A 17,832-nucleotide genomic window follows, 5' to 3' on the forward strand; every position below is an offset into this window, starting at 1 on the left:
TGATCAAGTCGACTTTGTTAACTATATATATTTGGATTCTTCGTTTTTTATAGGCTGGTACCGTACTTATACATCGATCGATCTTGACTGGGTTGTTTTCTGACTTTTCTCAGGAAATTAAGATAAAAGAATCCGATCGATTGCGGGCTTCCCAAAAATATATATATACGTACGTAACTTTTGATCAATTCCGCACACCTAGCTAGGTCGCTGCCTGTCAAGTGCGTGCTGCTGTACGTATATCTAGGATTGAATTCTTCTGTAAAAACACGCATGCGAGTGCATGATGAATAGACTTTCAGTTAACACCCATCAAAAACTCAACTGGACTTAATTTTGAGCCAAAAGAACTAGTATATATGGATCGGATATGCTCAACTTTGAATGAAAATATCAAATTTGGGTTTCCGTACGTTGAATTTGAATGAGATCAAGGGATTGGGATTGCGATAGGGATGGGAGGGCTGACTAATTTTGAACGTAATTAGTTACTTGCAACTTGCATGCTAATTTGTAAGTTTGTATATCTATATTATTATTAAGAGAAAATGGTTTGTTAGCCAAAATAAAAAACTTTGACAGAAATGACTTTAAAAGATTAAAAAACTTTGAGAATTTTTTTTAGTCTTGCTAAATGTACCCAGCAAATTAATTTCTTAGTATACCCAACCAACTAAAAATTATTTCATATTTTTCCACTTTACCTTTATTCAAAATGTGAAGAAACAGATATATATCACACCCAGCCACCATGCCATCCCCCATTTCACCATGCGGCTGACAGGCCTCAGTCGTTTGGCAGCTTCTTTCCCATCTCTGTTATATTCTTCTTCTTGCGCAAGGAGTTGAAATTACACTCTGGGTATTCTATAAACCCCATTGGAGACATTTGCTATAGTTAATTCTTCTTTTTTCCAAAAACATTGCACACGGCTTTTGTGTTCAGTTACCGCTTTCATATTGCAGAATTGATTCTATTCCTTTCATTTTGAATTGTGCAAGAGAAGACCACAATATTAATGGCTATGACCAATCTACTGTAGTTCCCCCTCCATTGTTTAATTCTTCTCCATAAACTTTATTCTACTCTTATATCCCATGCAAGTATGTATAGTATTCCAATATTCCATACTAAGGAAGGACAACGATAGGTATTGCAAATTTGATTGCTGGTTTGAAACTTAGAATTCTGCCGAAGGAATCGAAGAGGAGGGAGTGATGGCCGGGGTATTGCAGATTTTAATTTTTTTTTGTAAGGGTAAAGTGGGAAAATATGAAATAATTTTTGATTGCTGGTATACTAAGAAATTTGCTGGGTACATTTAGTAAGACCCTTAATTAAATCATAAGAACAATTATGACATTTACAAAAGGATTAAATACTGCTTACTCCCTATACTTATAGAGTTTCATCGTTTCAGTCTTTGACCTTCGAATTTCACCTAAAAAGTCCCTGAACTCTCAATTTCCTCCAAATTCGTCCCTGCTGTCAAGCCTCCGTCCAAGACTCCATTATCTCGCTAACGTGGCGGTCATTTCCATGCTAAAAGTCTATTATACCCTCACTTACTCTTTTTTTTTTAATTAATTTTTTTTCTCTCTCTTTTTTTTTTTTTTTTGTACCTCTTCTTCTTCCACATCTCTCCTCTCCTCTGTTTATCTCAGTCTATTATCCGGAAGCTCTCATCCTCCGGCATCTTTCTCGCTGGACCAAGAATATGCATACCCATGACCAGAATCATCTGAAAATTATCTTAACAACAAACAAACCACTGATCAACTCCAATCAACACCATTGGGACCAGAGATAATATCATAAATCCAACCTAATCACAGATTCACTACTCAGTTCAATTACTGATTAAACCAAAACAGATCATAATCTCAATGAATCAAGAATCAATTAAACTTGATAATTCAACAATTCATATACAATTCCACATTCATGCACAGCAAAATTCACAACCAGAACCCTTTTTTTGGCAAATCCAGTTACAAAAAAAAAAAAAAAAAAAACCGAGATCTAACCCAATCAGACGGGGAACTGAGCAACGTAGTTTGCGTTTGCGTGGTTGTTCTGTTGATCGGAGCGGGTGAGATTGGTGAGAGCAAGAGGGCGGTGGGCGGCATCGTCGTCCTCGTCGGCGTTCGTGGTGGCGACGTTGACGCAGGAGAAGCGCTCGAGGGAAGAGAAGAAGGCGGAGGATCGAGATGGTGGCGCTGACCTATCTTCAATTTGCCAAACGCAATTCAATGCGTCTCAAACCTATCTTCAATTTGCCAAACGCAATTCAACGGTCCAATTAAGCACAGCAACACTGCACAATCTACCACCCCAAAGCAAAAAAAAATCAATTCCGGCACAAATCATCACCTGCAACGGCGACAGAGCCGACAAATATCCAGTCGAAAGCTGAGGTGGAGGGCCAAACATCTGCAACGGCGATGTAGAGGAACAAAACCAGATCATGCATGGAGATCCGCAGCGACTCGGAGAACGCTGCGGCATTGACTCGGTGACTGAAGGTGAAGAGGGTGGATCAGGTGCAGAGGAGGGGACCAGCGGAGAGGTGGGGTGAGACCGAGGGAGGTGAGGTCGTTGACCTTGGAGGGATTGGTGTTGTCTTTGACCTTGAAGAGGAAGATGTGCTCAACGACGGGGAATGACGACATGGTGATGGTGGCGAATGTGGGGATGCGGGTTTTGGGGAGAGAGAGGTGGTGGTGGTGGTGGTGTTTGGGAGGTGAGAGAGCGAGAGAATGGAAGAGGTAGTGGCCTTAAGACACAGAGTCGCCGTCATGTCTAGAGAGAGATGAAATCGGGGGTTTTGAGTAGGTGAGGAAGAAGAGAAATGAAATATGGTTTACTGATAATGATGGAGGGCAGCTCCGATACTAGATTAGGGCTCTGTTAGAAGAGGATGTAAAGAGAAAAAATAAAAAATAAAAAAAAGAGAGAATTTTTTTAAAGTGAGGGTAAAATAGACATTTTGGCATAAAATGGGTGCCACATCAGCAAATTAACGGATAATTTGGACAGAGCTTGACGGCAGGGACGAATTGGGAGGAAATTGAGAGTTTAGGGACTTTTTAGGTAAAATTTGAAGGTCAGGGACTGAAACGATGAAACCCTATAAGTATAGGGAGTAAACAGTAATTAACTCTTTACAAAATATACTTTTATTATAAAAAAAAAAACGAAAAAAAACTCACAACCCACTTTTTACTCCCACTATATTCTCTCTGTAATGACAGATTTCTTTTTTATTTTTGAAAAAATAAAATAAAAAATACTTGCACATGCAGAGCATATGTGGAGAGTGACTGGTTTCTAATTAACCAACGACTAATTAGGAGGACGATGACTCACGTAAACAAATTTAATTGGTTAGTTCATATATGGGATATTGACCATTTACACAATTTGAGCCTAAAAATTGCCCACTTGCTCCACTAATAGTTTTTTACTCCCATTTATTGACAGTTTTGCCCTCATTTTAATTAATAAACTACACTCCTCTCAGACTCTCTCTCTCAGACTCTCTCTCTCTCTCTCTCTCTCTCTCTCTCTCTCTCTCTCTCTCTCTCTCTCTCTCTCTCTCTCTCTCTCTCTCTCTCTCCTCTCTCTCCTCCCCCCTCACCGATTTCTTCTCTCACCGGAGACCAAATCCGGCAACGCCGCTGCCCTCTGTCGCTGAGTGGTGGCTCACTGTTTCGCTATGTATGAACTAGATCGACACCAACGTCTACGGGCTTCGTCATCATATGCGGCTTCGTCGTAGTCGTCACTCTCGTAATTGGATTTGGACGACACGTTGGGGACGTAGGCGGAGAGGAAGGAGAGTCCGGAGATGGCGACGAGTAGGTAGGATTCGGGTCGGGCCTGGACGGCGAGGGGGGAGTTGTTGGTGGTGTCTGCATCGAACCAGAGGACGGGGACTTGTGGTGGAGGTCGAGGAGGGCGATGCGGCCCTGGCAGTCGCCGGCGACGAGGAGGAGGTGGCAATTGGAAGGATTGGTAGAGACGAAGTCCCGGCCGGGGGGGTGGTGGAAGACTTCATGGTTTGCTCCGATTTGGTGCTCAGAGCATTTCTCTGGGTGGCCAAATTTTTTTTTTTTTTTTGGTAAACTGTGAGCTCCGAAAATGAGAAAGGGAAAAAAAAATGAACATATAAATTGATCAATTGTGCCTGTAGTGTATTCATTTTGGTTTTGGGAGTTTATGCAATTCACAGGAGGGCAATAATATGATTATTAGGAGGCAATAATATGATTGACAATAAAAAGAGTATTGGAGGGCAATAATATGTTTATTGAAGGGCAATAATATGATTATTGGGTATTACCTAGAACTGAAGCACGGAATAACACCAAATCGATCGATCAAGGGCTAGCTGGGATTGACATTCTGAAAAGGCCCAAGATAACATGAGTATTTGTAAATCTTTGTACTGCCTTTCTGGTCAAGTCAAATTTTTTTTTTTCTTGTTTTAATACGGACCATAAGTATACATCAATCTAATTGACTGGGTTGCAAGTAAGCAACGTACAGATCGGGATTTATTAATTGCAAGAATATATATGCGCAACTTTGATCGATTCCGTACACCTCGCAAGTGCGTGCTGCTGTATATCTAGCTAGGGATTGAACTATTCTGTACACATTACATGCATGCGATCAAGTGCATGATAATATATACCAGAACCTAGCTAGTATATATTGATTGGACTTTGAAGCCAAAGAAAGCATGATAACGTAATTAGATGAAATGAAAGAGACCGGGCAATCGACTGGTTTTTAAATGTGTGTGTGTGTGTGTATATATATATATATATATATATATATATATATGACACAGAAGTAGGTAAATATATAGGAAACCAACTGGTAGTGGAGGCATTAAAAATAAATTATTCATTTTTGATAATTTAAATAATGTCAAACGGTTGGTAGGATACGAAAGTTTGGTAATGGCATTTAGTCCTGTGTTTAGTATTTAACTATATATGCATCTAACAAAGTCAGCATGTATGGTTTTAACTTTTAAGAGTGGTAAGTACTATGTTAACTACTACGTAGTACGTACTAACCATATTAGATATGATTAAGGGAAGGTTCATTACGGTGTGGACGATAAATCTTGTATAATCATATACATTAGGGATCATTAATTATTAGCTAGCATCCTTATCATTTTCGTTTTCAACTAATAATATAAGGCGCAATTGCGTTTGAATTATATATATGATGGTCCAGATGGAAATTTATGAATTCCGTTGAACGAAGAATATGTATACACCAAAAGTCATGCATTGGATGTGAACTCAATGAATGGATCCAAGTTATGCCAAATGAGCTTTATTATATATGGTCCCTAGATGGCAAAATGAAGAAAACTTTGGCGGGTCATATATGTAGCGTAGCTAGCTACTTGGCATATCGAACTAGTTGGTCTTATCATTACTTGGTATCTGTATATGTAAAAGTATCCTCGTAATTGGCTAGCTACTTGTACTCCTATAGATCTCTAAATAAGAATTTTTTTTTTTTTTTTAATGTAAACATCATAGATGAATTATGAAAACCGTTTATTCTCTAATTTATTACCTATTGATGAATATTACAAAAAAGAAATCACCTAAGTAAAAGAAATCACCTCCTTCATTTATCTTTTCGCACTACAAGAGTGATCGGTTCGGTCTTATTCAATTTTGTTTGCATTAACTAGTTAGAATTTCATTATGCTTATTTTTTGCATTGGATCGAAGGTTTTGATTTCTGGCCTCCTCCTTTGTATTCTTTTTTCCTTTAATCTCATAAAGTGATAGAGATCGAGGACCCCTCCTTTTCTCTCTCTCTCTCCTCATTACCACACAAATAAATAAATAAATTATTTAGCTATTTGATTACTATTATTTTTATCTTAATTTTATTTTAAAGGATTAATACACACTTTATATGAATCTAGCTATCTCTTGTGATGATAATTCTTCCAATTATATATTAATTGACGAAGAACTATAGGTATGCATGCCTGGACAGTAGCATGCATCAGAAGCACATACGGCCTTTGGTTTTTTTTTTTTTAGACGAGAATACGGCCTTTAGCTTTGGAATGGTGCAGTACTATATCTATACGCATGCCTTGTTATTCAAGTATTAAGTAGTTGTCATCGAAAAAAAAGAAGTATTAAGTAGTTATTTAGCTGGCAGGAGCTTGATAAAGTAATGGTCTCAATCATATATCTGGCCCAAGTGAGATTGGGACTGGCCGGTTGACATGAAGCCTGTGCCCTGTGGTCCTAACTTGTGAGAATATTGGGACTGCCCAATTAACTTTTGGTTCTAACTTGACCGACGTGTAGCTAAACTGTGGCATGTCTGTATTCCTTCTATAGATAGCATGCCCGGCTCTCCCCCTGCCAACATCCCAAACTCACAGATCACAATGAAAATGGAAACAAGCAGCAGCAGCAGCTCATTTCCCATTACTAGCAAAGATCTTCCTTGCGAGATCATGGAGGAAATTCTGCTGCAGCTGCCGGTCAAGTCGCTGCTCCGTTTCAAATGCGTGAGCAAATCATGGCTTAATCTCATCTCCGACCACAAATTCATCAAGTCACACCTTCACCACTCCACCAAACAACACCCTCACCACGATGATGATGATGGTGATCGAATATCAAACACACATCTCATGCTCTCCTCAACAACCCTCATTCACTCGCTCCATCTACAACTACCAAATGCTCGTACCAAACAAGAAGAAGAAGCCCCAGCTGCTGCTGCTCCAACTGATGCAGATGATGCAGTAGTACTCGAGTCCATGGTGGAGTACCCGGTGGCATCGACGGTGAGGCGGCCAGCTGTCAAAGACATCAAAATCGTCGGTTCCTGCAACGGCTTGCTATGCTTGGTGCTCGACTCCCAACACATGATCATATACAACCCCTCCACCAGGCACGTTCAAGAAGTCCCCAACCCAGAGGAAACTGTAGTCGGTAAAGATTACTTTTACGGTTTCGGATACGATTCTCGCAACGAGGACTGTAAAATAGTAAGGGCCACTTCTTCGAGTAGGAATGGCAATTTCGTCACCCAACTTGACATCTTTACTTTGAAGACCAACTCTTGGCGGACAAAAACCAAAACCATCCCCTTTTATTTCATGTCCAGCGTGGTGGGTACCCTTCTAAATGGGGCTCTCCACTGGGCAGTCCGTCGAGGAATCAACATCAGTCCTTCTGACGGCGATGACCATGACCTGAGGCCTTTCGGCATCGTCTCCTTTGATCTGACGGAGGAGGTTTACAAAGAAGTACCCCTGCCGTGTGACGGTGACAAGCATTTCTCTTTCTATGGGTTGGGGGTTTTAGGAGGGTGTCTGAGTATGCTCCACAGCCCCCACGGGTCTGATTATCAAGTGTGGGTTATGAAGGAATATGGAGTCAAGGCGTCTTGGAGCGTTTTCACAACCATCCCACAAAAGATGGAGGATACCAAGGAGTACATGGGATTGATGTCGCTTTTGTGCGTTTTGAAGAACGGCGAAATTCTAATGATGTTGCACAACCACAAAAAGGTTGTGATATACAATCCCGGACAGAGGAAATTTCGTACCATATTCAATGGGGAAATAGGCTCTTCCCAAGTGGCCTTATACATCGAGACTCTAGTTTCCCCAAAAATATATGCACCATCCTCATCACCATGCATCCTAGCTACCTAGAGGTGAAGCTAGCCCCAGAATTAGTATCATCGAGGAAGAAGCTATCCTTATATTTGGTCCTGTAAACTTATTACTAATCTTTTATATATATATATATATATATATATATATATATATATATATATATATATATATATATATATATCATATGCGAGCTGCACGTGTGATGTATCTCCGTCCTTGCAAAAGTTAAGCTTGATTATTGTATATGGAAACTTCTGAGTTCATAAATTTCATTCTGAAGAGCTTTTCCAGTTTGGACTTGGATAGTACTGTACATTTTGAATAATATAATTGGTGATGGTACCAGAAACTAATTATCCAAATTGGAGTAGTAGTTACTAATTATTACGCCATCCAGCAATTTTGGAATACTCATGAAGACTGTGCCTCTGTCATCCAAGACTCCTGGCATCCTCCCTCTGGTGCTAACCCCATGATTACTTGGATCTCTAATCTCTGTCGATGTCGGAAATCATTGCAATCTTGGTCTGCAACTGCATTCCCGAATTCAAATGAGGAGGTGAAGTCCTTAATCTCTGACCTTGAAGCTCTGTATGAGTCAAATTCGACGGATGTGTCTGCAACAATAAGCGACCTCACCGGCCAAATTGCTCACTTATGGCAACAAGATGAAATGTACTGGCACCAGAGATCGAGGATTAACTGGCTTAATCTTGGTGACCAAAATTCTAGATTTTTCCATCAGACCACCCTTCAAAGAAGACAGTACAACAAAATTTTGCGCATTCAAGATCATGCTGGACATTGGTTGGATAGCGAGGCTGATATCAGCATGCTTTTCACTCTGCACTTTCAACAGCTCTACACTTCAAATGGCCCTCAAATCTTGGATGAAGTTCTATACTTTGTCGATCCGCTTGTGACTCCAGATATGAACACGTCCTTAACTTCTCCTGTTACTCTCCAAGAAGTCAAGGATGCTGTTTTTGACTTGGGGGGCTTTAAAGCACCGGGACCTGATGGCTTTTCTGGCATTTTTTATCAAACTCATTGGGATATAGTCAAGTCTGTTGTCCATGAATCTGCTATCAACCATCTTGCTGCACAAAACACTCTCTCTCACTTTAACCAAACTCATATAGCCTTAGTTCCCAAGGTCCAGTGCCCTGTTTCTGCCTCACAATACCGACCTATTGCTTTATGCAATTTCTCATACAAAATCCTTGCCAAAATTATGGTAAGCAGACTAAAGCCTTTCATGTCTGACTTAATCACTGAGAATCAGTCAGCTTTTATCCAACAGAGGCAAATCCAAGACAACATCATTGTTGCTCATGAAGCTTTCCACCATCTCAAACTGCTTCGCTCTGGTCATGATGGTGCTTTTGGGTTGAAATTAGATATGAGCAAAGCTTTTGACAGAGTGGAATGGACCTTCCTAGATGCTGTTCTCCGAAAATTGGGGTTTGCTGCCCATTGGGTGGATCTCATTATGAGCTGTGTAACTTCAGTCTCTTACTCTGTTCTTTTTAATGGAAAACCAGGTGCAAGTTTCAGACCCTCACGTGGCCTTCGCCAAGGAGATCCCCTGTCTCCCTTCTTATTCCTATTCGTTAACGATGTCCTCTCTAGAATGTTGATCAAAGCCTGCAATACTCAACTCCTGCATCCAATATCTCTTGGTCAACCAGGCATTGAAATTAGTCACTTGTTCTTTGCAGATGACTCTCTTTTCTTTCTAAGAGCAACTATTCAAAATTGTGAACATCTCTCCGACATTCTTCATACTTACTGCCTCGCTTCTGGTCAGCTCATCAACGCCGACAAGTCCTCCCTCTACTTCAGTCCAAATACCAGGCCAGAAATAATCCATTTTCTCAGCTCCATTTTGGGTATGAAGGTTGTAACTGATCCGGGCAAGTACTTAGGACTTCCCACCACTTGGGGTCGTTCCAAAAGAGGTGCTCTAGCTTACATCAAAGAAGCTGTTTTGAAAAAAGTTAAAGGTTGGAAGCAAACTTCACTCAGTCAAGCTGGGAAAGAGGTTCTAATAAAGTCTGTAGCCTCTGCTATCCCGGCCTACCCAATGTCGTGCTTTAAGTTCCCTCTTTCTACCTGCAATGAGCTTAATTCTATATTGAGTAACTTTTGGTGGGGTAACACTGATTCCTCGGGAATTCATTGGAAATCATGGGACTTCCTTAGTTTGCCTAAAGATCAGGGTGGCCTTGGATTTCGAAATCTGCAATCCTTTAATGATGCCTTACTTGCCAAGCAAGCTTGGAGGCTAATTCAAGATCCATCTTCCCTGTGTGCTAGAGTTCTTAAACAGAGATACTTCCCTAACACTACCCTGCTCCATGCTCGGAAAGGTGGCACCCCATCATGGATTTGGTCTAGCATCCTAATCGGTAGAGATCTTCGATCTGCACCAAGGTACTGTATGGAATATTGGAAATGGTTCTTCAGTCAATTTGTGGTTTGACCATTGGGTCCCAATGCCCTCCCCTTCCCCAATATGTGCTGATCATATCGACTCCTCCTCTTTAGTAAGTTCTCTTATTGACTGGAACTCCAAACAGTGGGACACTAGCCGCATTTCTACATATCTATCTGCAGATTCAGTTCGGCGTATCTCTGCCATCCCTCTCATTGACCCTCAGACCCCGGACAAATTGATTTGGCCTCATGTGAAAAATGGTAATTACACGGTCCGTTCGGGCTACCACTTTCACCACAGTCGTTCACACATCCACTCCTCCATTCATCCTCACCAATCCCACTCAATTCAACCCTCCATTTGGCCCTGGATCCAAAAACTGAAAACCCTTCCAAAAATAAAAATCTTTTTGTGGCGAGCATGCCATAACATCCTGCCTGTCAAAGCTACTCTTTTTCATAGGCATATTTCTACCTCTGCCCTTTGTCCTCTATGCAATTTATTCCCTGAATCTGTTGAACATCTGCTCCTCACCTGCAAATGGTCAATGGCTACTTGGTTTGGCCATCCTCTAAGTTATAAAATCCAACCTCAACAAATTACCTCTTTTGATCGCTGGCTTCACCAAATCAGTTTGATGGATGCCTCCGAGGACTTCTTCACTCAGATATCTTTTCTTCTTTGGAGAATCTGGAAGCATAGGTGCTTCTGCTTCTTTAACCATGTTGAACCCAACCCGTCTTTGATTGCTTCCTCTGCATTTCATGCAGCTTCAGAATTCACTGTGCATAAGAAATGTCCTTCACCCCCTCACACTCCTTCATCTTCCACCTCCCAATCCCGTGCTTCTCATCACTGGCAACCACCCCCCATACATGCTCTCAAAATTAATACTGATGCAGCCTGGCACTCTGACTCATTATCATGTGGTGTTGCCGCAATTGCACGTAATCATCACGGTCGTATAATTGCTGGGTCAGTTAAAACCATTTCCGCTCCTTCTGTGTTGGCAGCTGAGGCTTATGCAATGAATGAAGCCATGGTTCTTGCTCTCTCCTTCCCTCATCGGCATGTGGAATTAGCTTCAGATTCTCAATCTCTCATCAAGAGTCTCACTACAAATGTTCCCCCTGCAGATTGGCAGGCTACTAACATTATCACTCAAGTCCGGTATCTAGCTCAAACCCGGCAAGTCAGCTGGCTTTGGACCAGCAGATTAGCAAATTGTGCAGCAGATCATCTAGCTGCTCTTGCTTGCAGAGGAAAGTGCCCTGTGAACTGGCTTTCACACCCGCCTTCTTCTCTTTCTGAAATCTTGTTGTATGATGGGTGCCCTGGCCCTCCTTAATGGCCTCTGCTCTGGCCTCTCCTTTTTGAGGCTTTATGAGCTTTGTCCTTCTGCTTGTTTCCTTTGGTTTCTGTTTTAATGAAAGTTTTCATTCCCAAAAAAAAAAAAAAAATTAAACATGCATGTCACAGATCAAGTCACAGTGTAATTAGCTTGCTAGGGGCCAAATAGACATAGTTAAAGCCTAATCAATCAATCAATTAATAAAGAGATGGTAGTCCATAAATTTGGACTTTGACTTGGAGGGATATTAATTATTGGGAGATGAAATCAAATGTCCCATTTATTCTATCCCTATTCTGTCCCCTTAACATGATTGGTCCACATAGATTAAAAAAAAATATTTTCTTAATATTTTGTTTTATTTTTTAATCTTTGTGGACCAATCATGTTGAGAGGACATAATTGGGACATAAGAATCTGAAACAGGTGATTTCATCACATATTATTGCCTCCTAGCTCCTCTCAACTTCGATCACTCAGTCATGATCGATCGAGTCAAAGTCGCTTGTAATTTTATTCATCTAATTTTGTCGGTGCTTCCTTGTTATTATCGATCTCCTCAAACAATTTAATTCGCTTAATTTCTAATCTGTTTGAAGATTATCTTTGGGGTCATGCAATATATATGTGAACATCGAGATAGTTAATGTGGAATTAGTAGCTTATGCAAACAAATGTAGAGACAGATCAATAGCATCTTAAACTACCCAACTTGCCAATAGCATTTTTTATTATTGTTTAGATGGTAATGTAGATTAGTTTTTTAGAAGGTCCAAAAATTTAAGACTAATTAGTAGTCTTTTTCAAGTATTATTTTGAGTTATCACCAAACGAAGATCGACACTAAACAATGTCAAGATTTGCATAAATTAGCATAAAACGATATCTTCTACACTAAAGATAACTATTATTCTATTACTAGAACCACTAAGTTTGCCTAATAAGTTTATAAGAATTCTAGCTAACATTGAGATGAAGTGATAAACGTCGGAATAGAGTAAACACGAAGGTATGAAATGCAATTAGAATAGCTAAAGGCCTAAAATGATATACGTTGAAATATTATGAAGTGTAACAGATTGCAATCAAACGATACAAAATATTGTTCATTGTGATTGAGCGAAGACAATACAGCCCTGAGGCAACTCACAGGGATTTTTAAGGTGGGGCTTACCGAAGTCTCTATTCACATTTATGGCACATCTAGGCCACCATACATTAGATTTCAAACATTGTGGACCGTAAGCGCATGGCTAGCAAATATTAGAGGAATGATTGACAGATCCACATGCGAGAATTATGGGCTCTCTCATATACATAGATGAGTTGCAAAATTGTGGATGGGCTGAAAAGATAAGTGGGCTAGAACCCCAAAAAGAGAAGAAAAGAGTTGGATCCTGACTTGATTTCTTGCTTTGGTTTTTCCTTGTAGGTTCTTCTTCATTAAGGCCGTGTTCGTTTTCCTTCATATAAGGACTAGATAGGAAAACAAAAGTCCAATCTAACCACTAGTCATGTTTTGAGGCCCAGATATGGTTGGGCCGAAAATCTTGTGTCCTATCAAAGATGGATAACAAATCTATTTAGAATGGTATGATAAAACAAATCCAGCTTCATCTTTCTCTCTCTTGACTCATCCCGACCACGCAAAACGCTCGAGACCTTCATCGCAAACCTGCTCCGTCCCAATTTTCCGGCCATTTTCGACTGCTTCCGATCGTCTTCAACCTTCTCCAATCTCATTCTGCTGTCATTTAGGTAAATTTCTCTTCGATTTTAACTCTTGTTTGTGGTTCTCGATTCGTAGTTGCTATTTTCTCTAGGAGATTCAACTTCAGTCATATGTAAATGTAATGAATCTTTCTCTCTAATTTGATGGGTTTTCTTCTCCTTTTATCTGGGATTGTAAGTTTAATTCATGGGTATTATGAATTTTTGATTAATTGAGATTTGGTTTGCAAGTATTTGTATGTATATGATTAATTCATCGAGAATGGATGTCATGAAGTAGTTTGTATATATTTGTATTCATGAACTAGTTTTCAATTTTTATGTTACTATTTTTCTCCTCTTCTTGTTGCAACAATCAGACTCATGAATGTGTTTTGCATAAGATGGGAATTGATAACAATGTGTTGATTATCTAAGAGTGTCTTATACATGGCCTAACTGCAACGAGGGGTGGAAGTTTTTGAAAATAATGTGTTATTATGTCTTGCATTGCCATGATTTCTTTCTCGTTTCCATTTTTACAGTTAGAGTTCATTACAACTCATTAGTATTATGTTTCATATCTTTGGTTTGGAGTTCCCTCTAGTCTGGTGCTTTCCAGTAGTGTGATAAGTTTTTGATATGAAATGCTTCTTTGTATGTGTGCAGAGTTATCATGGCTTCTAGTGGTGTATCTTTTGGTAACTCTCTCTCTCTCTCTCTCTCTCTCTCTCTCTCTCTATATATATATATATATATATATATTGTTATATTTATTGACTACTGAGAGTTGCGACAACTTTCTAAACTCATAAGAATAGTCACTGTATGTGTTTTGCTGCTGCGGTTTTTATGAAAGTTTCATAGTCATTTTTAGATTTTTCTGTCACATACTTATTTTCTTTTCTTTTCTTCTTGGCATGTTTTTAATGATTAGATGATGATAGAAGAAAATTTTGGATGTTTTTGTTGGTAAGGCAGCTGCATGTACAAAAACAAATCATGGGCGCAATGATGTTTTTGTATTTATGTGTTGTGGTGCATAGATCCCGGAAGAAAAGAAAGGTTTTAAGTGATCGAACATTTGTTAGGCATGATACTCGTTTTAGTGTTCTAGATAAGTTCATAAATTCAAGTGACACAACATGTATAAATGAACTCCGGATGGATAGGAGGGCATTTCATCTGTTATGTGAATTATTTCATGTTGTGGCTTGGCATGTTGTTTGGTCTAATTGGTCTTGTAACTTGATATTTTCAGATAGTAATTGTACTTGCTAGTATAAGGTTTTTTTTTTTTTTTTTAGGAAATTGATTTATTAAATCATAGATCCATAATTATTGTTGTAAATTTCATATTTTAGCTTGAGTGCTTTTATTTTTCTTATTATATCAAATGTTTATGAGTGCTTGATAAGAGAGAATAAAAAAATGATAATAAAAAGAAAAATGTTCAAATTGTTATAAAGTAGAGAGAAGATGGAGAGAGAATAGTTGGGAGGAAGTAAAATTGTCATCATTTAGTCTCATTAGCAAAGTACATAACTAATGAGTATTTACATGGACATCCACATAGATAATAATATTTACAACACTCCCCCTTGGATGTCCACCAATGAATGATGGTTGGACGCACTTATTGTTGCCTCGTTAAAAACCTTGCCAGGTAACAAAAATCCAGTGGGACAAAAATAACCCTGGTCAAAGGACAAAAAGAGCACAATGCGCATATGTCCTATGTAGCATGCTTCTGGATGCTCTCTCTGATGAGAATCTCCCCCTGATTGTTGCAAGCCTCAATTATGTATGCAATAAGCTACATGCATGTAACATGTATGGTAGTTTGATGTGTCTATCACTGAAGTGAGACCATGTATGCTTTGCATATAGGGGCTTATCACAAATTTTCATACCTGCAAAGTTAAAGCAATACTAACAAAGCTAGACAATATAAAGAAATTGATACATTTATCTTTGTATAGTTTAAAACATAGAAAAATCACCATGGCATACATAGCCATAAATATCAATATCTTTATGTATTGATATGTCTCATATAAGCTCTTCAAGAGCTTTAAGTAATTCATGACTTTGCGAAAGTTAGAATATGTTGCAATACTATAATCATAATTCGAATTCGATTTTGTAGTCTTGTACGTCATAGTATTCATCGAGGCAATTTCGGTCGCGTTAACTATAACGGAATGAGTACATATGAGCTAGCTTAAGACTCTTTGATTCCATGAGTGAGCTCCAGGCTCTTTCAACCTTTCATGGACTTGCATTTGAATTATTCATGTATTTGAATCCCTTGAGGATTTGATAAGCAATGCGCTTATAATGACACTTTACGTTTGAGATTTTACTTTTAGCAATGCGTCTTTAAGATCTTCATAATATACGATAACAACGTGCCATAAATCTCTCGTCAATATAACAGCTATATGTAACACTGTACTTATAGAAAATTGTCATTCATATAAGGGAAGATATTCATAATCTCATGCATGTCTCTATAAATAGACATTGTGTCATAGTGATTTATCTTCACTTCAATAAATACCCTTTTGTAACTTGTAGGATTAAAAGTCCAAGTATTTCATCACGTTTCAAATATTCAATTTCATTGGAATTGCCTCTTTCCAATTTGGCTAGTAATATACTTTGTCGACATTCATAATGAAACGTGTCAAGACAGCCCTTAATGATTTTTGGTAGTTACCAAATGTAAATTATCATCGATGATCATTAATCATAGATCCTACACATTCTTATATGCATGCATTAGCTGTAATAAGCTTATTGATATTGGGTACCCATGCCACTTTTGGGGCATACATTGTCACTTCTAGGACACTCATCTCTCATAGATGAATCACGTAGAGAATGTGGATCTTTTTACTTATAATCTCATGTAGAGCATTATAGGGCTTGTATAATCTCCCCTTTTTGGGAGCTTAAAACTTTAGACCAGGTGGATAAATTCCACACAAATTCACGCTGTTATACAAATGACAGTAGTCTTTCCTCCCCCTAACGGCTGGAAGACTGTCTTATTATGACCATGCGCAAAAAATGCGTTCAAAGATCTATCACTTTCTTTGGAGTGAAGATCTTCATTGGTTGGTGGCGAACTCAAACCAAGATTTAGGTCAAAACATTTAATTCATGAGCATTGACCATATTGATGTATTATTGTATCACCAATACATCATTCCCTAATGACGTAGTTACAACCTTTGTATGTGTAGCCATATTAGGTGCTCTGACATTGTTTTATGACATTCTCTTAGGGAGAACCATGTCATTTGGATACATGTATACCACAAATCAAATGGGGTCTAGATTGTTTGTGATAGTATGTTTGGTTTTAGAGACTTTAACCCACGCAAATGCCTTTGCATTTAGCATATGATTTTGTTACTTTCTTTTATCAATTCACTGGCTTAGATATTTCTCGAAGTCAAAATGAGACAGTAGATAAATATCTCACACCAATTCATGTCGTTCTTCAGGAACAATCTTTCTCCCTCTCATGGCAAGAGGATAGTCTCATTAAAGTGATAACTCGCAAATATGCGGTAAATAAACAATTTGCTTGGGAGTAAGGTTAGTAGTCATCAAAACTTGTAAGTGATTCCATGCAACATGGTAGACAAAGATGACGTAATCGGTCAAGCCAAAATAGTGTATTTGGTTCAATGAACTTATGGTTCATAACATTGTATGCCTCAATTTACTGTAGAAATTTGACACAGTATATATGAGATGGCAAGAAGTCTTCTCCAACAATATAGGAGGCACTTAATGCAACAATATTTCAAATTCGGTAACATGATAGTAGCTCATTCGAAACCATAAATCAAGATCTACAACTCTTGATATGAGTGTTACCATAGCTTTAGTAAACATCAATTGTGAAATATTGACAATTGGAATGGACCAAATTCATTTTGAATTGCTGGCCAGAATGATATACTCAAAATTTCGGGTTAAAGACTACAATCCATAAGAACAAGTAACTTTATCATGCGGAGAACCTCAAGTTCTAGGTCACATATAAATGTGTAGTCATAAAGAGGAGGGACTTTAGACCCTCATATAATTGGAGATCCAAGAAACTTGAGATTTCGATTTTTTTTCATTTTTGTAACAACTTCTTGAGGAACATGACGTTCTAAGATAATCAGATTAAGAAACATTTAGTTTCAATGGAAACTCAAGAGGTTACCATAAATCTGAGGAATAACACAATTGTGCTTTCAACTTTGCTTATTGTAAGCAAAAGACATTAGGGATGTGTGATAATCTCAATGTTCTTATTAGTCAATGAAATTTAATTTCACTAGTGCCATTTTGAAAATAGCTTGATAAACATCCACCATATAATGTACCATAGGTAGGGGTGGGCTCGCGAAACTGAAAACCGAAAAAAACCGCACCGATACCCGAACCGCAGCCGAAAAAAACCGCACCACACCGAATCTGGTCGGTTCGGTTTTCGGTTTCGGCCCCGCCAAAACCGAACCGAACCGCAAAACAGAAACACTGTTCATTTACTACAAAACGACGTCGTTTTGGATTTAACTTCGGAAACCCTAATGGCCGCCATATATATAGATGCTAAATCCCTCGGT

General features: G+C 38.8%; 1 protein-coding gene across 1 annotated transcript; it reads left to right on the forward strand.

Moving 5' to 3' along the window:
* Positions 1 to 6,395: 6,395 nt before the first annotated feature.
* On the forward strand, positions 6,396 to 7,973 carry LOC133708137 (F-box/kelch-repeat protein At3g23880-like). The gene has a single exon (XM_062133597.1). It carries the CDS (start codon positions 6,405 to 6,407, stop codon positions 7,728 to 7,730), a length of 1,326 nt encoding a protein of 441 aa, XP_061989581.1. The 5' UTR covers positions 6,396 to 6,404; the 3' UTR covers positions 7,731 to 7,973.
* The last annotated feature ends 9,859 nt before the right edge of the window (positions 7,974 to 17,832 follow it).

This window comes from Rosa rugosa, chromosome 1 (genome assembly GCF_958449725.1).
Source record: "Rosa rugosa chromosome 1, drRosRugo1.1, whole genome shotgun sequence".
In the NCBI taxonomy this organism is placed as follows: Eukaryota; Viridiplantae; Streptophyta; class Magnoliopsida; order Rosales; family Rosaceae; genus Rosa; species Rosa rugosa.

Excerpts from the sequence above, each read along its gene's own strand:
- LOC133708137 (XM_062133597.1), top strand. The coding sequence starts at position 6,405 with ATGCCCGGCTCTCCCCCTGCCAACATCCCAAACTCACAGATCACAATG.